At 34.5% G+C, this 27382-nt stretch overlaps 1 protein-coding gene across 1 annotated transcript in view; it reads right to left on the bottom strand.

Moving 5' to 3' along the window:
• Positions 1–6099: 6099 nt before the first annotated feature.
• The window catches only part of LOC149799210 (propionyl-CoA carboxylase alpha chain, mitochondrial-like), a 107931-nt gene continuing 86648 nt past the window's right edge, over positions 6100–27382 (bottom strand). Inside the window, exons 19-23 of the mRNA XM_089958479.1 lie at positions 23653–23751; positions 22460–22513; positions 16995–17135; positions 12739–12816; positions 6100–8897 (exon numbers count right to left, since the gene is read on the bottom strand). Of these exons, the coding sequence (XP_089814605.1) occupies positions 8829–8897; positions 12739–12816; positions 16995–17135; positions 22460–22513; positions 23653–23751 (441 nt within the window). The 3' untranslated portion in view covers positions 6100–8828. The remainder of the gene's footprint in view (positions 8898–12738; positions 12817–16994; positions 17136–22459; positions 22514–23652; positions 23752–27382) is intronic.

The raw sequence follows: 27382 nt of genomic DNA, 5'->3' as shown, positions 1-27382 counted from the left end.
ACACCATATGTTACCATGTACTCAACTGAAACAAACTTGATCAATTGTAATCAACATAACTGTACCAAACATGACTTGTGACTCAGTCATTTGTACAGTCAGTACGATTCATAACCACATATAAATACTTGTATAAACTTGCAAATGAAACATTTTGACCTGGTTCATATGTCCATTGTCAAACCACACAATTCTGAATTCTTGGGTTGGCCCACACTCGTATTGGCCACACACCTCCTTCATGGATCCACCATGCGCACAAGTTTACAAATCAGCACTTCCGGCCTTGTATGGACTTGATGGTCGCACCTGCTTCCCTCCCCATACGGCCATACAGACAGCCTATCTGACAGCTTGACACACACACAAATACACACACACACACAATCAGTTAAAATAAAACCAAACTGGTCATAATAACAAGGTATGGAATTAAAATCTATAGACACATGCTACTAAATTAAACTCTTATAGCAACTTGTAACAGTTCAAAAGTTCACAATGTTTCAAATCTGCATAGTGGTAAATGCAACATTTCACGCAATGACATTAAAACTGAATATCCTTCACATATCAAATAAAATAAAAATGTAACACTTACCCATATGGTTGTTGAACAAAATGGAGAATGTACACTCCTTGATTCAAAAGACCAATGTGTTAATTAGAAAAGAAATTTGCCTTAAATCTACAGGAAAATGAGTATTAGCAAGGGTAAAAATATCCGTGAATACCGTGCTTTTTGTGTCTCTCACTGCAAGTGATCTACAACAAGATACAAGTTGGTTCAGTCACTTAACAAAAAACAAAACAATTATCCACCCTAGGTAACACTCTATGAGCTACAACAGACACATCATCACCTTCAGTTTTGGATTTAATTTGGACTTCTAAATTTTATTGGGGACTTTAAACTATTTGGAATTTTTGGGATTTAATTTGTAATACCCAAGTTCCTTTTTATTAAATTTGTTCTTTTTACCCAATGGAAACAAATTATTTGTTGAATTTTACAAAGTTTGTTGCTTTTCACTCTTTTCTGCTATTTATTTTAAGAGCAGAGAATCGTAACATTACTGATATATGACCTTGTCCTTGCATATAAGATCCCCAATGTTCATCTGTGGTTTCTGTTTTGTGGGTACAATCCCCATATTTCAGCACCTGTTAGACTATACTTGGTGGAGAGCAAATTTTGGAAGAAGATGATCCCAGGAAAAAACTTGAAACTACCAACCCATGTAAAGTTACTGGCAAGTTTTCTCACATAACCCATGTTGACCAAGTCAAGACTTGACTTGATCTGTAAAGGCAAACTCCTCAGACCACTTGGCTACGCAAAGAACATCACTAATATCCACTGCAACACATCTAGTGACACTATATAAGTATACCAATTTTCATCCATTTACCTTAAACAAGTCAAGTTGGAAGTAGGAATGTGACTCCCCAATGTGGTATGCAACATACCATTTTGTGGCAACATACAGTTATACCAACTTTCATCCCTTCTTATATGGCTCTAAAATGATAGTCAAGTAGAGCATAATGGACAAATTAAACATAGAACACCATGACACTGACCTTGAACATAAGGCCCCCAATGTGGAACACATCACACCCATTAATGATGAGAAACATATATATATACAAATTTGCCTCCTTTGAGCTCAAACAGCTCTAAAGTTGTAGAATGGAAAAGAAAGTGTGATGTAAAACAAGATATTGCCACAAAGATATTGAGATATAACTTTGACTTTGAAGATATGTCCCCAAGGTGGTTGCCAGCTTTCAATTCACATATCTCAAAAAGAACAAATATTTTAGTGTAGATAACTTACTGAGCCATAACCCCTTGACCCTCAAGACAGAACCTCAGTGTGATATTATCCTTGACCTTCAAGATAGAACCTCAATGTGCTATTAACCTTGACCTTCAAGACAGAACCTCAGAGATATTAACCTTGACCTTCAAGACGACACTTCAGTGTGCCTTTTGACATAATATTACCTTCTAATGAGAATCCATATGTATACAATGTTACAGACCTTAATCTCAAACATTTCTGAAGTTAAAGGGCCAAAATGAAAGTGTGATCAAAAAATAATACATGTATTGAGCTATGACCATGACTTTGAAAATAAGAAATGTAGCAGATGAAATGTCTTTTAGTGATGGGTATATGTTTGTAAAGTATCATCACTTGATCTCAAGTGGCTTTAGAGCAGAAGTGAAAGTGTGATGGATTTATTTGTTTTTGTTGGGTATACCATGATAATGAAATGTGAGCCAAATGATGTTCCTAATGACACAAGACTGTCAATCTGGACTGGCCCATGTGAGTAATGAACCTATGATTCCCATATTACAAGTCAGACACTCTAATGAGTTATCAAGGTGTGATGGAAAACTAAATATATTGACTTGTGACCTTGACCTTGAAGATTGCACCTGCATAAGTACATGCCATATATTTTATTGATGATGCACAAGCATGCCAAATTTAATCCCTTGAAACTTAAAAGTTTTTAAGCTAGGATGTTCTTCATAAAATGTGGCAAACAAGTCCTTCAAAGGAACTTAACCTCTGCTAGTCAAAAACATTTTTCATTAAACAATACAAGACTGTTTATTCTTTATAACTGCTAAGGTTTGAAACCATATGGTTAATGTACTGGATGTAAGATCAACACCATTTTGACTTAGAACCAACTAGATACCATAATTAGTCTTGCACTGAAACCGCATGTCAATATGTACATTCATTCAGGAGTAAGAAAAACAAGATTTTCAAGACAGCCATCAATGTTGCCATATTTGAAGTATGATCATCAATTCCATTTAGGACCAACTAGACTATCATGAAAAGTCATTTGGTCAGAACCCCATGGTGACTATAGGAATAATAATAACAAGATTTTCAATATGGCTACCACTGTGCCTTAATTGTATGTCAGATTAAAACCATTTTCATTTACGATGAACTTGACATTATAATCCCGAGTTGGTATGACCAAACTCGCAAGAAACATTCTTAATAAAATTTTCATGATGGTCACCATGGAGCAGGGAGATCAGTTCATTACCATTTTCATTTAGGACAAAAACATAAGAAGTCTTTCAGTGAAAGCTCCATGATATATACTGTTCAAGAGGAATAGCAATAAGATTTTCCAATTGGCCACCATACCAGATGCTGTCTCAGCAACATTCTTATTCTTTTAGTAAAAGCCCAGTGTCAGGGAGCAACTACCCCTCAGTAGTTACGTATTTGGTCTTGCAAGTTAATCAGACAACTTATCCCCACCCCCATCTTCCAGTAAAATCTGTACACTTCACAGTGAAAACAGAGGCAGTTGGCCATTGTAAACTCAAAAAAGCAACAATCCCACCCATCCCATCCCTACTGAAATCTAATACTGAGAAAAATATCCCAGATCTTCTATCTTAACTGTCATAATGACACGATACAAGCTTTCTGATGCTCTCATAATAAAGATAGATCCCTATTAAAAATAAATTTGTTAGCTTTTAAACAAGAGTTGGCAGTTTGTCAAGGCAAAAGGAGTGTCAGTTGCAGTACTTAAGAAGAATCAAAAGTAAACAGGTGAGGCAATACATGAACTTTACAGATGATACACAGTTTGCTGTGCTGACACATTTGCAGAACATGAAGATGGAGTTTTTGTCTCATCTTGGAGCCCACTAGTCTTAAAGTCTTTGCATATAGTAAGCCATGGATATTCTTACATGATACATATATTATACACCAAACACCTGAACAGATCTATTTTTAAAAAGTAAATACAAAATACCTGTATCCAAGCAAATGGTAAATTGGTAAATACCTGCTGTAAGCAGAAAAACAAGAGTCCCTCATAGGGACTGATGCTCTATTGGGTGAAAAGAATTTTGAGAAATTCAAGAAAATACCATTTCTTCCTTTTAACTGTTGATTGTTAAAACAATCTTTGACATTCTTCATCGATAACAAAATTTTCAAATTAGGTGCTGTGGTACACAGTGAATGTTAGCTTTGCACCATTTTCTTGTAAGACAAAGATGTCACTATAAGTCTTTTTGTGAAAACCCCATGCCATAATGATCATCCATTCCCATGGAGTAGTGACAAGATTATCAAGACAGTTGTTTTGGCAGCATATTGAATGCATGACTGGCCCCATTTTTATATAGGACTTGGTTGAAACCTTGCCATAAGGATCATCATTTCAGGATAGAGTAGTGACAAGATGTTAAATACAGTTGTCATGACAGCCATATTGGATGCATCACAGGCATCATTTTTATTTAGGACTTGGTGAAAACCCCATCATAATGACCATTCATTCAGAGGTGGGTCCCAAGTGGCCAAGTGGTCTAAAGTGCTCATCATTATGGATCATTGCCATTGCGCCTCTGCATGGGTTTGAGTCTTCGGTTCAGCCATTGTAGCTATGTGAAAAAGTTTGCCAGTAGCTTTTTGTGGGTCAGTGATTCTTCCAGGGGTTTTTCCGGGTTCTTCCTCCACCATTTATACTGGATGCCATGTATAACCTATCTTGTGCTGAAAAATGGTGTTAATTCATACACCAACAACAACATTCAGAGGGAGTAGTAACATTAAGATTTTATGGACAGTTGTCACAGCAACCATACTGAATGTTTGACAAATTTCATTTAGGACCAACTAGGTCTCGTAAGATGTCTATTCATATAGCCATCTAGTTGAAGAGGAGTAGAGATAACAATAATTTCAATATTTGTCTTACCTTTCAGGAATAGCAATAACAAAATTTTCAAGATGGCTGCTGTGGCACCCATATTAGATGTCTGATCAGCACCATTTTCATTTAAGACCAACTAGATATCATAAGAAGCCATTTAGTAAAAACCCCATGTCGATACAGGAGGAATAGTGATAACATCTTCAAGATGGTTGCCATACTGCATATCTGATTCACACCCTTTTCATTCAGGACCTACTAGATCTTATAGTCAGTGAAAACCCCATGTTGATTTAAACATCCATATTGAAGGAGTAGCGATAAGATTTTCCATACGGTCACTATGGCAGCCTTATTGGATGTCTCAGCAGCACCATTTTCAAGTAGGACGAACTAAATCAAGAGATGAGTGTGTGTGTAAAGTTTCAAGGCAATCCTCCGAGTAGATAAGGAGAAGTAGTGATAACAAACTTGTGTTAACCAATGGACAGATGATGGACAACAGACAGGCATCCCACAAGACATTCTGTTCTATGTCCAATGGAGGTAAAAACAAGAAACTGGTAAATAGGTAAAAACTTGGTCTAACACTTCCGTGCAACTTCATCCAGTGCTCAGGCCTGATAAGTCATTTTAAAGCAACACCTTATGATGGAAATAAGCATATAAAACCAGGTTGTGGGTTACAGGTTGCACATGCCTGCTCTAAAATTCAAAAATGAGAATCTGATAAAGAGATATATTGCAAAAACTTGCTGTAACTTTTTCAAAATAAGCAACTAGTAGATTGGTAAAAACTAGCTCTAACCTTTCAAAATAAGCACCTGGTAAATTGGTAAATACTTGCTCTACCCTTTCAAAATAAGCACCTGGTAAATTGGTAAAAACTTGCTCTAACCTTTCAAAATAAGCACCTGGTAAATTGGTAAATACTTGCTCTAACCTTTCAAAATAAGCACCTGGTAAATTGGTAAAAACTTGCTCTACCCTTTGAAAATAAGCACCTGGTAAATTGGTAAAAACTTGCTCTATCCTTTCAAAATAAGCACCTGGTAAATTGGTAAAAACTTGCTCTAACCTTTCAAAATAAGCACCTGGTAAATTGGTAAATACTTGCTCTAACCTTTCAAAATAAGCACCTGGTAAATTGGTAAAAACTTGCTCTACCCTTTGAAAATAAGCACCTGGTAAATTGGTAAAAACTTGCTCTACCCTTTCAAATTAAGCAACTGGTAAAGTGGTAAACTTGCTCTAACCTTTAAAATGAAGCAACTGTTAAATTGGTAAATACATGCTCTATCCTTTCAAAAGAAACACCTGGTAAATTCATGAAATCTCGCTCTTATCTTTAAAATAAGTAAGAGTACAAGTACAAGAGTCTCCAAAAGTTTATTGAACTATCAGTATTATAAAATACATTGCTCGTCTTTACTACAGTACATGTGGAAGTCTCTGTAAATATTGCTGTTAGCCTGTATATCAACAATATAAAAACAGTCAGTTTGTCTTTTACATTCACAACAAAAATCACGAAATTATTTTTGCATTACAAATACTGCCATCGGCATTTTAACTCAAAATAACTGAATAAAGTAATGTTGAATAATGAAAATATCATAGCTGTTTTGAACAAAATACAACTTTTAACATGTTAGTAATATATTATTTATGGACAATCAAACCACTTATTTTTCATATGGCTCTGTTCAAATATTGATATTAATATAATCAACCAGTGTTAGCTCACTGATCATTATTCACTCAAAGGAGCACATAAACATGAAAATTAAATAGAGTTTGTTTTGTCTCACAAACACTAAGATAATCAACATCAACCTTCATAATTTTCAACTTCTTAAAATCTAAAGATGAGATACTTTACTGTCAGGATGAAGTTTGATAATACTGTAAATATACGTGTAAGGTTTCTGTCAATATTTATGTGAAATTAGCATGAATAAACATCATTCTGAGATTTAATACAAACTCCTATTATAATTGGTTTCACAAATTTTTCATACTAAAACAATGGGACTGGTGCTCTATTTGCCAAAACTAATATAGAATCAAGCAGACATTGAAAACCTTGTGCTAGTATGACCATCCAATCAGGAGTAGTGATAACAAGATTTTCAAAATGGACACCATGGTAGTCATACTGAAGACCATTCTGATACAGGACCAACTAGACCATGGGATGAATGTGTGTTTCAAGTTCCATAAACTATACTGGTCTATGACCAGTAAAACTAAAAGCTTAGTCTACAACTATATTATACTACAGCTACATATGGTCATTCACAGATACACACACTAAACAGTCTTCACATGTTCAAAACCTTTTATTTCATAATATGAACCTGAGATGAAAATTCATTGCTTGTAATCGCATTTTGCATAGAATCATTGTACAGTGGTGGAATATCCATCCAAAATCAGATTGCTGGAAAAGTGTTTGAAAAAAAAAACAGGAAGTGTTGATGCAGACAGCTACTGTTAAGTTTTGAAAACAATGTCTACTCTTCTATGACTGACTAATGCTGATCATATGTTGCAAAAATACAATTTAACATTTAGTTTAACGAGAAAAAATAATTTGATTGTCGTGAGTTTAACAAATAAGCACTGTATTCAAAACTGAATAAACTTCTTCTACACAAGACCTCAATTACAAATTTTCTTAAACCTAAATGACACTTAAAAAGTCCAGTTTCTTATTACTTTACAAAATACTTTGGGTATTTCACAAAACATGGCCATGACGGGTATTTTACAAAATATGGCAAAGTCGGGTATTTTACAAAAAAACTAAATACACCAACCATTTAATTTTGAACAATTCAATCATTATTGTATCTCCAAGTTTAAACATTTTCTAACTAAATAACATCACAATGACATCATGATCAATAATACTGGCAAATGTCAAAATGAACTAATACCGCTAGTTCTAACTAAACACAAGCCACCGACTGGTCATGATAAGGGAGATAATTTTTAATAGCCAACTAAGGCAAACTGCATATCAGACACATCAATGGGGAATTCATTTTATACTTTTATTTGCAGCACATCAAAAGGGTTAAAGATTTTATAAAAATTCGTGTAGGTCTTGATACTTTAACAATGATCATATCAAGGCTTAATGGCAGACCAATAACAACAATAATCTAAATTCTTCTCCCACAACATTTTTTCTCTCAAGTCATTGCCTCAGTGGAAGGAAATCTATAGTGAAGTGTGCACAAAGTATTACACTTTTACATACATAAAAGACAACTCACAGAATAATCACACTGAGTTTTACAAATCTAGGAAGTTTTACATATTTATACACTCAAGTTAGTGAAACTTGAAATAAGGTTGATAATATATAATTGATATTATTGTTTTACATAAATTTCTCATCTTAATTAGTTTTCACCAACCATCACAGCAAATCCATTTAAGGAAGGATCAAAGCAAAATAACTGATATTTGTATTTTAAGGCACTACAAGAGATCTTGCAAAAAGGCTGCAGTACAAACTTTGCTAATGTATCTTACATCTGAAGTACAAGTTAGACAACTTTAAAATCACGGGAATAAATATGTGGTAAACAGTTGATTTCCTATAACCACAACCTGTCAGACAATGAAGCTTTCATCACAAAGCAATATTGCAGCATCCTTTTGGAAAAAAATACTGTTATCTACCTAATGTAATAAAGTGAATACATACTTCTGAATATATTAAAATATTTAAAATTTCAAAATTATATATCTATATTTCCATTTCCACTTGATATGACATTGTATTGTGTTGCTTTTATATATACTGACAGCACTATATTTGATTACATTTGGTATAGCATGGATCTGAGCTTGGAAACAAACAGTTTGTACACATCTATAGCTGGGACAAAACAAATCCAAAAATGCTAACAGTGAAAATGTTAATGTCCAAAAATGTAACTAGTACCATTAACATCCCCTGCAGTACAAAATATTAGAAGCCTCTCATCTCATTCAATAAAATGGGACAGAGTTTTTAATAGTGTCCTATCAGATTCAAGAAACATGAGCAAAGATATGATGAACACTGGAAGATAAATGATTCTCCATTACTCCAGTTCCACCAGAACATCTCCCTCATCAACTGTAGCACCTGTTTTGAAATTAACTGCCTTCACCTGTAACATAACAAGACAAACATAAAATTATATATTGTGGGTTAGTCCTACAATGTAAGACATAGCACATGTTGCTTTTGTTTTAGTGTTATGCCTTACTACCCAAATAACAGCTTTCTATAGCGTGTTCTGATGTCGGTTGACATCAGAATGAGTAGTCAAACTTTCAGAAAGATCTCACACATTTGGCAGCCTATATTGACACTCTTCCACTAATTTATGTGTAATTAATATACTTACTGTGCTGTCCTTATCCTGGCAGAATGAAAATATGACACAAGCAAATGGATGCATTTTCATGTTCCACTGACATACATTTGAATTTGTTGCAATGCGATGGTAGTCGAGGTATGTCGAAGTGTGTTTAAGTAGGTTCATGTAAGGGATATGTTTCTTGAACAAAACAAAACCTTGCTTACAGTTCCAATAGGAATAATATATTTTTATTTGTTTCATTAAAAAATAATATTTCAACTTAACCCATTTCAGCATTCCTGGCTTTCATTGCTTTCCAGCCAAATGAAATGCAGGCCAATGAACCTTGAAAATAGGTCCATATCTTTTGTGAGAATTTGAATTTATTAGAGAAAAGACATCAGGGTAAGTAAAGTCTGACAAAAACATTATAACTTTACTTTGCAGAAAAGCATCGTTATTGGTTGCCAGTTGTGTGTGATATTTCTGAAAATTTGACTTTCATTACACTGTTGGTTGACATCAAAACATGCTTCACAGCTCTGTTAGTTATGCAGTAAGACTCATCCCCCCCCCCCCAGAACAAAAATATCGGGTGATGTGTCTTATGTTGTAGGACTAATTGTAAGTAATCTAATTTCATCATACGTCTAAAATATTCTTGATTTGTAGCACTGGCCATAAACTAAAAATCCAGAGTGTATTCAACAATTATGTAGCTCATTTCTATGAAGGTTTTAATGAGGAATTTGTCATCCTCTGTCCCATCCACTGCATTGGAAATACATTTCTCAAATAATTTGACCACCACCTCATTTGGATTTTCCTCCCATGTACTGACATCTAGAGGAAATGGGGTCAACAATGTTCTGATAGAGTTTTGGGCTTCACACAGCGATTTTTTATTTCTTGAGTTTTTTATGATTATGACCGACGTAATTGTCAAGATCATAACATGGGTAGCACAGACTAAATATAGCTCTTGTGGATTAACACACACACATAAATTAACAAAACAGGGTACCAAAGACCACAAAATCATGTGACAGTACATGTATTACATCACTGATAAACAAGGAATTTCATTTACTCTACAAAAGTTTCATCTGCTGAATTAAAGTGCAATACTGTACAATAAGCAACAAAGGAATAAACTGTTACAAAACTTAAACAATTCACCTAAAAGGAGAAATAATACTCCAGAAAGAAAAGTAAACATTATTTGACTTGAAGACAATGGGGAGAGTTACTTGAGTCTGTTGGGAAGACTCAAATAAACAATATCATTACAGATAAGGGAATATTCTGTAGCAATGGAAAACTGGAGCAAATGGAAATAGCATTATTTTAAATACAAAACGAAGTTAAGTACCAAGATTTAAATAACATTTTTGAATGGTCTTGCAAAGAGCATGCCAACATTACCCAACTCACATTTCATGCCTAAGAATTAAAACTATTAATTTATGTTACCTTGAAATAAGTCTGGTTTTAAGACAAGAACAACATGTTAATAATTAATGCTACTTTTAAATGAAGATAAGTTATACATAGATTTCTTACTATATACAGATACATGTACATACACATACATCTCATAAATATAGTCCCCCTCAGGAAAGGCCACATGTCTTATATAACAACAATAAAGCCATGCCCTGCTGGCAACAATGCATATTGTAGATGTTTCGTGTCATATACTGGTTGACAATGGATTATACAGTACATAAAACGAGACAAACCTTTTTTTTAATAAATGTGTTTTTACACTGTATATATTTTCGAACAGGCTGTGACAGATATAAAAAAAAATTTAACATGTGACCTATACCCAAATTAATGAATTTTTCATGTGCATATGCTGTACTTCACACAATATGGATAATATAATATGAAGGGAACACAAATGTAAGTTGTCAATATACAAGTGTACTTCAAACTGGTTTTGTCTTTTGTTTTTATTTTTAAAAATTTTTTTTTTTATATTCTCAAAGTGTAAATCCTATGCGCTGATAAAAAGTTACCCCTTAAAGAACAATTTCACTTATCTGCTAAACTGTGATTTATATGCACACAAACACACACACAATACTTATCTCAACAACTGCTTCTGTTGGCAGTATTACCTTGGGAATAAGGATGTTGAGATAAAAGAGTAGTACTGTACTATGAATAGATATTAATATGCAAAGATTACTAATATATAATGTTTATTCCTACTTCCACCTGGATATATAGTATGAAAGAATCTATATGATCAAGTACAAATACCCAACCCATGTCAGTAAAGAATCAAATATAGGCAAGAGTGACCTCTTTTGGCTTTAAGTAGTATTACTAATTGAGTTATTATCTCCTTTCATGAACATAAACAGTATCCAAGAAATTAATTTGAAATCAATGGAAGCATGAAACACTGCTTTGAGACCTAATTTTCCAATAAGATTATAGTTCTTATGATGCATCCACTCACCAAGTTTCATCATTCATGGCAATATTGTATGCAGACACCATGCCAACAACTCTTAATGCCAAACAAAAATACATGACCAAAGTCAGGAAAAAGATGAAACTTAGGTCACAATAAACGTCTTGTTATAAAAGTATGGAAGTAGCAGAAATTGTTATCATCGACAATTCTATCATGAACCTTGCTTGAGAAATAAAGAACTCTTGACAAGTAATTCACAATATTGGAAACATTGCAAAAAAGTCGTAACCCATCCTCCATCTAAACAGGATTTCAAAATTGACTAATTATTTATCACAGCTGATACAGCAATGTCCTGTACATAAAAAATAAAAGTCAATTACATTGAAATTCCTCAAAACCCAAAACCTCGATATACCCGAATCCCTTCAGGACTGAACTGTATTTAAGTCCCAAACTTTTCCTTCTTAAATATCATTTTTCACCAGTAAGCCAAAACCCCTCAACTCTGAATACTGAAACAAAATTTGAACCCAAATTTCAATTTTGCACTTAAAAATACCCCCATAAAACTGAAACCTGCAAATATATTTTAGCTACTAAATCACTGAGTCAGGTTAAATATTGTATATCCAGGACATTGAGCGTGAACATTATGACTTGTACAGAGTATTTAAACACTGTGGAATATCATTCATAATTCCAAGTTATAAAAATACTGTATCTAATTCTTGTGCTACATATATTAGATTTAATTTATATTTGATTTATATTTTGATTGTTATATTTTTTAAAGCTTGTTGTTTTCACGCTTTCTTGTGTTACTGTTTATTTGAGCCTAAACACGTAACATTAGACTTGCAACAAGGACTGTATGTGGAGCAACTGTATTCATGTGACAGAATAAGATTTTCTGTAGGAACGTTTTTTGTTCAGGTAATTCTTCATTAAATGCATCTATTTAGAACAGAATTTTAAAAAATAACACCTTTCTTCATTGTGTTCACAGACACAGACACTTACGCTCTTATGCATTCTCTCTTTCTTTTGTCAAATAAGTGCTCAGAAAAAGAAGTTTTTACACATCTGTAACAACCTCATGAAACTGAAAACGTTTCAAATACCAACGGTTTCAATTTTGAGGGGTTTCATACAAACGGTGGAATTCTACTAAATAAGCAGAATTCCTATACATGTGTCAGGTTTTTAACTTACCTTTCCAGTCTTGGCAGCCACAAGACTGTTTTGCATTTTCATAGCCTCTAACACAGCAACCTCTTGACCCTCTGAGACCTTGAGAAAAACATAACAAAAAAGTCCACCTGTAAGTATGCTTTTATTTTATTCCAGCAAGTCTGTGTTCCTACTGCTATTGTTAGCATACTTTGCCATCTCTGATATTAAATATAAGCAATTTTCAATCATCCATTCACTGACAATCATTTAAACGTACTCTAATTCAGTCATTCATAACTGTGATCTTGCCTATCATACATTAACAGTGTTACTTCTTACATTAACAAATTGCTACTTCTTATATTAGGGCTGTTCCATTTAATTATACATAGTATCCAGGGAAGGCAGATTTTAAAAAATATATGCCAGGGTACTTTGATAAGAAATTTTAAAATGCATCTATGGGTGAGTACCCCTCTATAAAAGTGCCTTCCCTGGGTCCCATGTATTTTCTGTTTTCTCCTTTAAATCTATTACCCAATCAGTTTCACATTAGGATAATAGGTAATAGGGAATGCTGAGTATCCTACCCATACCTTGGGTATCCTTCTAGAGGAGAAGGACTGGATTCCCTATCTGAATGACAACCAGTTAAGCAATACAGACTATGGTCACATGATCTCTGACTACTCTAAGGTTAAGATGATGATGTATGATGTTTGTATAGAAGCAAATATCAAAAACTGGCGACATCTAGTGGTTGCATGGGGAGGTAATGTGCAAGAGTTATTGCCCTTTGCATGATGTAGACAGAAATGATGAATTTTTGTCTCACAGTAGGGCTGGATCCAGGAAGTTGCAGGCTTATATTCCTATGTTAATGTGATCAGAGAATGTATTTAAAGGAGAAACTGAATTTTTTGTCAAGGTGAAAGATTTACATGCATTCAATACATCTTAGGCTTATGGAAGTTGCCATTTTGAACATTTAATTAGAAGAAAAAAATGGTATTCTGTCTTGTTTGAAAAATTATGCCCTTAGACTGATTTCTTTTAATGAGTTGACATTGTTACTTAGTGTTACACATACCTGAGGTGTCACATCAAAAGACACTTATCAATCACCAAACACCAAATTAAGCTTATTTAACAAAGAATGTTATGCTATAGCAATTTTTGCTATGTGCACAATGACTCCCGTACCATAAACACACCCAACACCACAAAACTGAACCCCTCCCAACTACCCCTTCCAAACTGGCAGGTATGGTTATAATGATGCCTATTTCTCATACTTCATTTCCATCATTAGATTTGTTCTTGAAGCAACACAAGACCTACTGTACTTTCTTGTGTTCATGTTAATAAGTACTATCCATACTTTCCAAACTTTGATTTTACTAAATGTGTCATTCATTTACAGCAGAACATGTCTAATGTCACAGATTTGTCTCCTGTGTTTGTGCAAGTATGTCAATTTTGCTATTCTGGAAAATAATCTGAATACCAGTCAAAGAATCATTGTCATTAACATTTATCGTGTTGAGTAACAATCAATGATTTTCTTACTTAAACTGCATAACAAAATAGTCTTTCTGCTTCTTTTAATTGCTCAAGTTCATAAATTCCAAATTCTGTTCCAAGTCAACAATATTTCTAGATGTACACAGTGCACAAAATATGGAAATTTTAGGTGCATCAAGTCTAATACATTTAGCATGTGACTCTGTCTGTTTTAAATACTAATAAAACTGTCTCTGTGTGTGTGTGTGTTTCCATGTTCTTGCAGTTGTCTTGTTCAATGTGTTGGTATGAAGGGGAAGTTACAGTTCACCTACTGCCTAGGTTGGGCAGGAATAAACTGTATAGTTTTGTCTGTATGAGTGCAAGTGTCTGTGTATGTATCCAATTAAAATTAGAATGGAGTTTGGTGATCTCTAAATTTTACTTGAAGAGACAAACCCATTATAGTTATTACACCAGTTTGAAACCAACCCCCCAGATAGGTGTAATAACAGCTTTGGCACCATGGTAACCAGCACCATGATAGAACTTGTCATATTGTGCAGTAGGTTGGGAGGTGTATTTGTTTTCTGGGCTGAACAGAAAGATGCAGCATCCCTATCACTAAAAACAACACTTTGGTTTACCTATCTGTATCTATGATGAATATGCATGTATTACTGACTATCCTGGCTCAACAGAACAGAATTCAGCATTCCATGCATGGAAGCCAACATCACTGCATACGTGTCTATCTATGTACATGTATGCATTACCGATTGCCCTGCTTTAACAGAAACAGATTTCAGCATTCCTGGCATGGGAGCTAAGATCACTGCATAAGTGTCTATTTATGTACATGTATGCATTACCGATTGCCCTGCTTTAACAGAAACAGATTTCAGCATTCCTGGCATGGGAGCTAAGATCACTGCATAAGTGTCTATCTATGTACATGTATGCATTACCGATTGCCCTGCTTTAACAGAAACAGATTTCAGCGTTCCTGGCATGGGAGCTAAGATCACTGCATAAGTGTCTATCTATGTACATGTATGCATTACCGATTGCCCTGCTTTAACAGGAACAGATTTCAGCATTCCTGGCATGGGAGCTAAGATCACTGCATAAGTGTCTATCTATGTACATGTATGCATTACCAATTGCCCTGCTTTAACAGAAACAGATTTCAGCATTCCTGGCATGGGAGCTAAGATCACTGCATAAGTGTCTATCTATGTAAATGTATGCATTACCGATTGCCCTGCTTTAACAGAAACAGATTTCAGCATTCCTGGCATGGGAGCTAAGATCACTGCATAAGTGTCTATCTATGTACATGTATGCATTACCGATTGCCCTGCTTTAACAGAAACAGATTTCAGCATTCCTGGCATGGGAGCCAACATCACTGCATAAGTGTCTATCTATGTACATGTATGCATTACCGATTGCCCTGCTTTAACAGAAACAGATTTCAGCATTCCTGGCATGGGAGCCAACATCACTGCATAAGTGTCTATCTATGTACATGTATGCATTACCGACTGCCCTGCTTTAACAGAAACAGATTTCAGCATTCCTGGCATGGGAGCTAAGATCACTGCATAAGTGTCTATCTATGTACATGTATGCATTACCGATTGCCCTGCTTTAACAGAAACAGATTTCAGCATTCCTGGCATGGGAGCTAAGATCACTGCATAAGTGTCTATCTATGTACATGTATGCATTACCGATTGCCCTGCTTTAACAGAAACAGATTTCAGCATTCCTGGCATGGGAGCTAAGATCACTGCATAAGTGTCTATCTATGTACATGTATGCATTACCGATTGCCCTGCTTTAACAGAAACAGATTTCAGCATTCCTGGCATGGGAGCTAAGATCACTGCATAAGTGTCTATGTATGTACATGTATGCATTACCAATTGCCCTGCTTTAACAGAAACAGATTTCAGCATTCCTGGCATGGGAGCCAACATCACTGCATAAGTGTCTATCTATGTACATGTATGCATTACCGATTGCCCTGCTTTAACAGAAACAGATTTCAGCATTCCTGGCATGGGAGCTAAGATCACTGCATAAGTGTCTATCTATGTACATGTATGCATTACCAATTGCCCTGCTTTAACAGAAACAGATTTCAGCATTCCTGGCATGGGAGCTAAGATCACTGCATAAGTGTCTATCTATGTACATGTATGCATTACCAATTGCCCTGCTTTAACAGAAACAGATTTCAGCATTCCTGGCATGGGAGCTAAGATCACTGCATAAGTGTCTATGTATGTACATGTATGCATTACCAATTGCCCTGCTTTAACAGAAACAGATTTCAGCATTCCTGGCATGGGAGCCAACATCACTGCATAAGTGTCTATCTATGTACATGTATGCATTACCGATTGCCCTGCTTTAACAGAAACAGATTTCAGCATTCCTGGCATGGCAGCTAAGATCACTGCATAAGTGTCTATCTATGTACATGTATGCATTACCAATTGCCCTGCTTTAACAGAAACAGATTTCAGCATTCCTCGCATGGGAGCTAAGATCACTGCATAAGTGTCTATCTATGTACATGTATGCATTACCGATTGCCCTGCTTTAACAGAAACAGATTTCAGCATTCCTGGCATGGGAGCTAAGATCACTGCATAAGTGTCTATCTATGTACATGTATGCATTACCGATTGCCCTGCTTTAACAGAAACAGATTTCAGCATTCCTGGCATGGGAGCTAAGATCACTGCATAAGTGTCTATCTATGTACATGTATGCATTACCGATTGCCCTGCTTTAACAGAAACAGATTTCAGCATTCCTGGCATGGGAGCTAAGATCATGGTAGAAGTGTCCATAACCACCTTCTCTGGCATTAGTTTTTTCATCTCTGCTGCATATTCATCCATTATGCTCACTTGGAACTGGAATAATGGAAAACAGTTGTCATGAACCATTTGTATTCACTTAATGGCAAGAAATGAAGGCCATTAAACCAGTCAAGATATAAGTGAGTACAGTAATATACTGAAGAACTCATGGTACTAATTACATAAAAAATATTATAACCAGTCTAGAAATGGCTGAACATACAATATGGTGTTATGCATATTTAATTTGCATTTGTAAAGTTTTTAAAAACTTTTTTAAAATTCATTATATGAAATCTGAATTTATACTGAAATTTCAAATAAGGATTTCTTCTTGGATTGTACTACTATTTCAACAAAAGACTGTTGGCACTTCAACACTTTACAAGCCATCTACAGGCACATCAACACTTTCAGCTATTGACTTAATTTGGATTTTTAATAAAGTTTATTTAGAGCTTATTATTAGGACTTGTGTCTGCAAGTTATTTTTTTTCATTTTCACTTTGTATTCTAGGAAAATAAATTATTTGTTGAATGTTGCTTTTCACTCTTTTCTGTTACTTATTTTAAAAGCATAGACTCATAACAATAGGATATATGGATTTTGAAGTTCATTAATTGAATGGAAATGAGAAATAAAAATTAAGTAAAATTATCTTTTCAATGCTGATATTATTATTATTAACTGAAGAGGTAGAGGAAAGATTCCACTGATGTACTACAAGATTTTTAATAAATCTATGAACCCCAATAATGAAATTATCAGTTTATTTCTTTGGTGTGGAATGAGTGATACAATTGTATTACAAAATGCAATAGCCCATGATTTTCTCAACATAGCATACATCAAGGATGATTACAGGCAGTACAATCTAGTTTGATCCCACTTATTTAGATACTGAACACACTAAATTGTCAATACTATTGTGCTTCCATTTGCTATAGGAATTGAATTAATAATGAGTACACCATTGTAATTGGGTTACTGTCTATGCTATATCCTGGTTTATATACCTCCACATGATGGGGATAAATACACCATCTATGCTATATTCTGGCTCACATACAACCATATGGGGATAAACACACTATGTTTTATACAGCCTTATATATGCTACATTCTGCCTCATATGCCCCCACATGGTGGGGATAAATACACTGTCTATGCTATATTCTGGCTCATATACTGTTACGAATATTTGATTTAATTTATATTTGATCTAATTTGTGTTTGATTTGATTTGATTGTTTGTGGATTTTGGAATCTTTTTTAAAAAAATTATATGTCAATGTAATGTAATTTTTGTTTACAAGGAATTTGATATTTTCCAGAAAATTCAGTTTGACCCGAGTCTTTCCATAAATACCTAATAATAGAAAAACTGTTTTTATTTTTGACTTAATTCCTGGCCTTGATTGACAGTCAAGTAATCAACTTTTATTCTCGGAGTAAAATGATTAGTTCTTATCAAGGACATACAGGGGCTATGTGATTTTTATATGTAAACATGATCACATGATCCTCTATTTCACAATTAGGCATTTCCAAAATTGCGAAATACTTAGTATTAATAGTGATGTTTAGTTGTTGTTGTTGTGTCGTTTAACGCCATTTTTCAGCACACTATAGGCTATGTATGGCGGCCAGTATTAATGGTGGAGGAAGAACCCGGGAAAACCCTGGGAAGAACCACCGAACAACGAGAAGCTACTGGCAAGCTTTCTCACTTACCCACATTGGTCGAATCCGAGACTCGAACCCACGTAGACAGAGGTGAGATGGCAGTGATCCGTAACGGAGAGCGCTTTAGACCACGCAGCCACTCGGGGCCCCAATAGTGATGTTTAGAGAAAGATATCTAAGAGTTTTGGGGCTTTTAAACACTTAATGTCACGTTGTTTTCTTCTGTTGTGACTAGTTTTGAGTTTTTGGGTTATATGTTAATTTTTCTTCAGATTATTTGGACTCTAAAAGATTAATTAATTTCTCTGGAAATATTATTGTATTCATATAGAATTTTTGAACAAGGACATTTCTGAAAATTTTTATCTGGATTTCCAAAACCGGAGGATTAATTATTGTGTTTCTACAAGGAACTGTAGACTTAACACAGTACAGGTTACAACATACGTCATAGCCTTCCATCTTGGATTCTTCGTCGGGACTCGAACTTAGAATCATTATCACATTTCAATATTAGGACTTCTAAAATTTTATTCATGGATTATTCTTGGATTATTTTTGGATCTGATTCTTAAAACCATAAGTTCATATTTTTTCATTTCTACAGAATTTTTCCAGGGAAATAAATTATTATGTTTTTGAAAGCTTGTTGTTTTCACTTTTTCTTGTGTTACTGTTTATTTGAGCCTAAACACGTAACATAACACCCCCACATGATGGTGATAAACACACTATGCTACATTCTGGCTCATATATCCCCACATGATGGGGATACATACACTATGCTTTATTCCGGCTCATATACCCCCACATGATGGAGATAATACACTATGCTATGTTCTGGTTCATATTCAACAATATGATAAGGAAAAATACGGTGTCTATGCTATATTCTGACTCATATATATAACTATATGATTGGGATAAATACACTGTCTATGCTATATTCTGGCTCATATACAACTATATGATTGGGATAAATACACTGTCTATGCTATATTCTGGCTCATATACAACTATATGATTGGGATAAATACACTGTCTATGCTATATTCTGGCTCATATATAACTATATGATTGGGATAAATACACTGTCTATGCTATATTCTGGCTCATATACAACTATATGATTGGGATAAATACACTGTCTATGCTATATTCTGGCTCATATATAACTATATGATTGGGATAAATACACTGTCTATTCTATATTCTGGCTCACATACAACCACATGGTGGGGAACATTCATTTACAGTGTAATCAACATCAGAAAGCCTTTTTCTGTTTTTGTAAAATCAGGAGCTACATTAACAATATGATATCTGTGGAACCAAATACATCGTATCTATGGGAAAGACTACCCCCAAGATCAGCAGTTTTTTCCCCCAGCTAAAACATCATCTACAAAGTGTGCTACCTTGCAACTATGTTGAAAAATATTCTACAGTGGACAGGAGTGGTTTGTGCTGAGGCAGCAGAAACAAGTAAAAATATAATCATACAATGTCATAAACATCATAAGAAATTTAATGGAAAAAAAATTGGAAAACATATATCATGTAATCTCCCCAGTCAGTTACTGGTGATATGCCAAAATGATTACAAGTATACAAATTTCAGGATGAAGTCATGCCATGATTGACAGTATTTTGAATAAATAGTTACTTTTTACATAATTTCACATGGAATAACATGTTATGAAGGTATGATGCTGTCAATAAATATCATTATTTCTGTCAATTCAATGCTCTTCATTGCGTACAGTTAATCTGCATATATACTGATGCCTGTCATGAAAACTCAACAAAATGTGGTCTGATACAGGATCTTTCTTATTGTAAGTCAAAGTCAACATGTTACATAAAACAATGACCTGTGCACAAAACATTTTGTCTTTCATGCTAGGTGGTCTTCCAAAACAGTGGTCTTTCTAAGACCAGTTTTATAGCATGCTGTGAATGTACTTACTTTTGTGTATATCAATTTTCATAATGATTTTCAAAAACAAGAAGCAGACCACAACCTACATTCCAGACCCGATACAGAGTTTTTAATAAACTGGTCTTAAACACATGGAGACGTATTTACATACCAAATAACATGATTATGTAGCCAAATGTACACATAAATATGTATCCACATACGAAATAACATGATTATGTAGCCAACTGTACACATAAATATGTATCCACATACCAAATAACATGACTGTGTTGCCAACTGTACACATAAATATGTATCCACATACCAAATAACATTATGTAGCCAACTGTACACATAAATATGTATCCACATACCAAATAACATGACTATGTAGCCAACTGTACACATAAATATGTATCCACATACCAAATAACATGATTATGTAGCCAAATGTACACATAAATATGTATCCACATACCAAATAACATGATTATGTAGCCAACTGTACACATAAAAATGTATCTACATACCAAGTAACGTGACTATGTAGTCAACTGTACACATCAAGATGTACACACATAACAAGTAATGTGAATATGTAGCCAACTGTACACATAAAGATGTATACACATACCAAGTACCATGATTATGTAGCCAACTGTACACATCAAGATGTATACAAATACCAAGTAACACAACTATGTAGCCAGATGTATATGGATACAGACACCAAAATGATCACTTTGTCAAACTGGCACCTAAGTGGCCTATGCAAAGTGTCTACCCTGCAGGATGTGCAATGTATGCCCCTACCCCTTCCCTGTATCAATGTCAAGCTGGTGCCAAGGTGGGCTGGACAAAAGCACAGCATCTAACCTACAACCTGTGCAATATACATCCCCACCCCACCACTGCATCTATGTCAAGCTGGTGGCAAGGTGGGATAGACAAAACAAGGTTTTGTAGCAGTCTTTACACTGCAACCTGTGCGATGTATGGCATCCCTCCACCCTGTTTCTATGTCAAGCTTGTGGCAAGGTGGGTATGACATAAAACAATATTCTGAAGAACAGTGTCTACCCTGCAAGCTGTGCAGTACATTCACCCCATCCACCCCAAATCTTGCAAAAACTTTAATGCAGAATCTTGGTCCTGCCATTGCCAGAAAAGTGATACCTATGTGTCATTGTTGTTGTTGTTGTTGTGGAGTTGAACGCCATTTTCAGCACACGATAGGCTATATATGGCGGCCAGTATTAATGGTGGAGGAAGAACCCTGGAAAACCTGGGAAAGAACCACCGACCCATGAGAGAAGCTACTGGCAAGCTTTCTCACATACCCACATTGGCTGAATCCGAGACTCAAACAAGCGCAGACAGAGGTGAGATGGCAGTGTTCCATAACAGAGAGCGCTTTAGACCACTCAGCCACTCAGGGCCCTACCTATGTGTCAGACATCTTGCAGTGGCCCACAAGACAGTTAATTTTTGTCAACATTTTACATTTCTACAGATATGCTTCTAATGGCCAAGGGCATAAAATGGATTTTCTAAGATGGACCATTGTTTTAACTGATTTTGTAGCAAACCCAAAATAAATAATAATTGTTACCCCATAAATAAATGTGACATCACTGTAATACACAAATAAAGTCCTTTCAAAGGACTTATGATCTCTACTGGCCAAATAAAGTCACTGCATAAGTGATAAAGATAACCAACACGAGACCAACTATATATCAAAATTCTGATCTAGGATAAACTTACCACTGTTCCAAAGTATCTCAGCTTGTAAAGACCACCACCTAATCTCTTAGTCAGCTGAAAAAGATGAGGAAAACTATGTTCACTAACTTGCTATATGCACATTCTCTAACTTGCTATATTTCATATTCTCTAACCTGCTATATTCATATTCTCTTTCCTGCTATATTTCATATTCTCTAACTTGCTATATTTCATATTCTCTAACCTGCTATATTTCATGTTCTTTAACTTGCTATATTTCATGTTCTCTAACTTGCTATATTTCATATTCTCTAACCTGCTATATTTCATGTTCTCTAACTTGCTATATTTAATGTTCTCTAACTTGCTTTATTTCATATTCTCTAACCTGCTATATTTCATGTTCTCTAACTTGCTATATTTCATATTCTCTAACTTGCTATATTTCATATTCTCTAACTTGCTAATTTGATGTTCTCTAACCTGCTATATTTCATGTTCTCTAACTTGCTATATTTGATGTTCTCTAACCTGCTATATTTCATGTTCTCTAACCTGCTATATTTGATGTTCTTGAACCTGCTATATTTGATGTTCTTGAACCTGCTATATTTCATGTTCTCGAACCTGCTATATTTCATGTTCTCTAACTTGCTATATTTCATGTTCTCTAACTTGCTAATTTGATGTTCTCTAACCTGCTATATTTCATGTTCTCTAACCTGCTATATCTGATGTTCTCTAACCTGCTATATTTGATGTTCTCTAACCTGCTATATTTGATGTTCTCGAACCTGCTATATTTCATGTTCTCTAACTTGCTATATTTCATCTAACTTGCGATATTTCATGTTCTCTAACCTGCTATATTTGATGTCCTCTAACCTGCTATATTTGATACCTAAACATCTTACTCTATATACTATCTTTTAATTTAGCAGCAGTTATTTTTGTTGTTTAAACTGATGTTGTTGTCAACATCTTTAATTTTTTGTTGTTCTAAATATTATTATTATTATTATTATTATTATTAATTATTATTATTAACACTACCAATAATACCCCTACTAACTCATTGTGACATGGTGTTATGCCACAGTGTGGGTGATATAGTTCTTATGCCATGATGCTAGTAACTGTAACTGCTGATATCACATGCTAAGTAGTAAATTGAAAAACAGTCAAATTTAAAAACCAATTGTGTTTAGTCCTGGATGTTGTGAAGAAAATACCTGAAACAATCTGGATTCCCCATTTACATTGGCCTCTACAAGAGGTGAAGAGAAATTAAGTCCATCACTGATGGTCAGCTTTGTCCCATTTACATCAACCTGAAACATAAGTGGTGCAAGTAGTAACACAACATACTGAAAGCTTTCCACTTTTAATAAAACTTAAAAATTTACACAAAGTGTGATGCTGTATACAAGCTTTTCCCTTTAACCATAAATAAGTAAATTAAATGACTAACTACCTATTTTGTACCTAACTAGCTATAAGTAAGTCAAAGAATGACTATCTACCTTTCTGTACCCAATTACCAAAAATAAGTCAATGAATGACTAACCACCTATTTTGTACCTTACTAGCTATAAATAAGCCAAAGAATGACTACCCATATGTACCTAATTAACAATAAATAAGTCAATGAATGAGTAACTACCTATTGTGTACCTAGCTAGCTATAAATAAGCCAAAGAATGACTACCCATATGTACCTAATTAACAATAAATAAGTCAATGAATGAGTAACTACCTATTGTGTACCTTACTAGCTATAAATAAGCCAAAGAATGACTACCCATATGTACCTAATTAACAATAAATAAGTCAATGAATGAGTAACTACCTATTGTGTACCTAGCTAGCTATAAATAAGTCATGATCATCTACCCATCTGTACCTAATTAACCAAAATTAAGTCAATGAATAACTACCTATCTGTACCTAAATAGCCTTAAATAAGTCAATGAATGACTAACTACCTATATGTACTTAATTAACCATAAATAAGTTAATGAATGACTATTCACTTATCTGTATTTAATGTATGTACGTATGTATGTATGCATGTATGTATGTGTGTGCATATGTGTGTGTGTGCAATTTAGATTTTTAACATAGCTTTTAAGTCATATTGCTACAATGTCTGCAGTGTGTCAGTTTATAGTGATGTCTAGCACTGTGGCATCATGCCACAGACATGTAGCATGATGTCCCAACCAGTCACATTATCCTGACACCAGGCCGACCAGTCCTAGCACTAACCTTTTAATGCTGAGCACCAAGCAAGGCAGCTGTTAGTACCATTTTTGTAAGTCTTTGGTATGACTCGACCGGGGATCGAACCCACGGCCTCCCGCATCCAAGGCGGACGCTGTAACCACTAGGCCACCAGAGCGGTGTATATATATGTATGTCTTAGACACATGTGCATTTATCTATGCATTATTATTCTCATAAAGCTGTGGTCAGTATGGTCAGACAGTTAATGTTCTGATATCAAACAAGTTGCTACAGTGGGAAGGGTAATTCAAAGAACAAGAAAGGGGCATACAAAAATCATTAATCTGAATTTAATTGTGCATTTCTACAAATGTGTGATATCAACTGTAAATCAGTGCATTTCTACAGATGGTGTGACTTCAATTGTAAATCTGTACAATTCTACAGATGATGTGACTTAACTGTCAACAGATAGTGTGACTAACTGTAAAAGATGTAATTGTAAAAATCAGTACGTTTCTACAGATGGTGTGATTTCAACTTAGCTGTAAATCAATAAATTTCTACAGATGGTGTGACTTCACCTATAAATTAATGCAGTTCAACAGATAGTACAACTTCAACTGTAAATCAAAGCAACTATACAAAAGGTGTGAATTCAACTGTCAGTCATTTCAGTTCTACAGATGGTGTGACATCAAGTGTAAATCAGTACATAACAACCCTTTTATCGGGCCAGAAGTTCAATACTTCCTCAGTGCCAAGTGATTCAGGGTCGTTACTGAACTCCACGTGATCTTGCTGCACAAATGATGTGCTCAGTTGCAGCCTTTAATAAATTCCACACTGTTTAATCAATGTGTTACTTACAGAGCCCAAGCTATGTCTATACCCAAATAAAACAGTGAACCAGAGTTGGATGATACTTACAATGAATAGATGACTGAATATCACGATTTGAATCATTCTAATTATTTATATACTGGTACGTGACCTATAATTTTCACATAAATGGATTAAAAAAAGTCAAGCAGTTATGGATTTTAATGGATTTAATTTAAACAAGCTGTCAAATAATATAAATGTATTGTCCATCTTTCCATCCAACAATCCAGTTGGGTTATTTTATTTTTCCAAAGTGCAATAATGACTCACTGACAGCAAGTCACCCCTTCTGATGGATCTAACCTGCAAACCTCACAATGACTGAAGAGAAATTGGCTTTTTATAGCTCTAAAAAACAAGGAAGGGGGGGGTCAAGTTATAGTTGAGTCAACGTATAAGTGAGCATACATAGTAATAAATTAATATTATTACTATTCTTCTAATTCTTTTTTTTTTTAATTATATTAAGATTATGATTTCTTATGAACAATGAAATAGTCACTATGTAAGTAGTTTTTGTCCTTTTGCATTTGCAAGAAAAATTTAGTGCAATTTCTGAGTCAAGGAACATTACTTATGACTAATCTGAAAAATGATCCACATCCAGAAATGGAAGATTATATTTAGATATAAAGCTGGCAAATACTGTCTAATGTTATGCATATTTAATCTGTATAGTGATTTACCTCTGTCCATAGATGAGGGTAGAAGTTGGGCCTACCTGACTAAATTCTTTTTTTTTCATAAACAACATATTACACTATTGTCTAGATTTTATGTTAAGATCAGTATTACTTGGAGGTAAACATGTTTATGTGACCTCTGACCTTTGAAGTTTCTAGAAGGAATCCTATTTATGAATTTGTTTGGAAAATTACCGTCATCCTGGTTCTGTTATTTTGTCTTTGCTGTTTATATAAAGGAGAAACTAAAAGAATTACTCATTCCTATCATAACATCAGCCTTTGGAGGATTCAATTTTAGTTGTGTTTCAGTTATTATTTTAGAGGAGTTATTGAAATTATTCATTGACAAAATGCTCAATAATACTTTTTGGACTAAATCACCATTCTGGAATCAATCTGAGTTCATTCAAACACATTTTGGATACTATCTTTGTGAAACATTAAGACTGTTGGCATATCAACACTATTCTAGTCTATTTGTACATCATCAGTCTCTAAATTTGAATTCATTCCGAACATCAATAGAATTAATTCAGAATACTCTATACTTTTGGACTTGTATACTTTTAGGACTGTTTGAGATTTACTTCATAATACTCTTAAGTTCTTCTTTAAATGTTCTCTTTGTATTCAAGTGAAATTATTTGTTGAATTCTACAAAACTTGTCAGATTTTTCTTACTTAGTTTAGTTTAAGACCATCGAGTTGTAACACTTGGCCTGTGTACTTTCACCACATTTGATGGTGATTCCATGAACATGGATTTCAGTGATGGCATATTTGTTGTTGTGGTTAATGTGCTTTTATGAGTAGACTTTCTGCATGGCATCTAATGTCATTCTTGCCAATGTAACATATTTTAAAATCAGCTTTACAACAAATATAAGCAGAGAGAATCGAAGTAAATGTTGATTGAGTTCTTTAGTAACCCAACCATAAACAATCAATATCTTTAATCTTTAAGGAATTACAATTGCTCACACACAGCATAATCCATCTGAACAAACTTCAAGCACTATATCCATCTGACCCTGCAGACAGAATCAAGGGGATGTTAACTGTTTCATGCTGCTTGAAATTAGCAACTAAATTTTGTTGCCATGCTTAAGCCAATTCACAGTCACAGTGATCACAGGATAGTACTACCATAAATATACAACACTGG

This window comes from Sinohyriopsis cumingii, chromosome 5, assembly GCF_028554795.1.
Source record: "Sinohyriopsis cumingii isolate HCF-2022 chromosome 5, ASM2855479v2, whole genome shotgun sequence".
In the NCBI taxonomy this organism is placed as follows: domain Eukaryota; kingdom Metazoa; phylum Mollusca; class Bivalvia; order Unionida; family Unionidae; genus Sinohyriopsis; species Sinohyriopsis cumingii.
The sequence above is the reverse complement of the archived record's forward strand: the minus strand, read 5'-3'. Positions and strand labels throughout refer to the sequence as shown.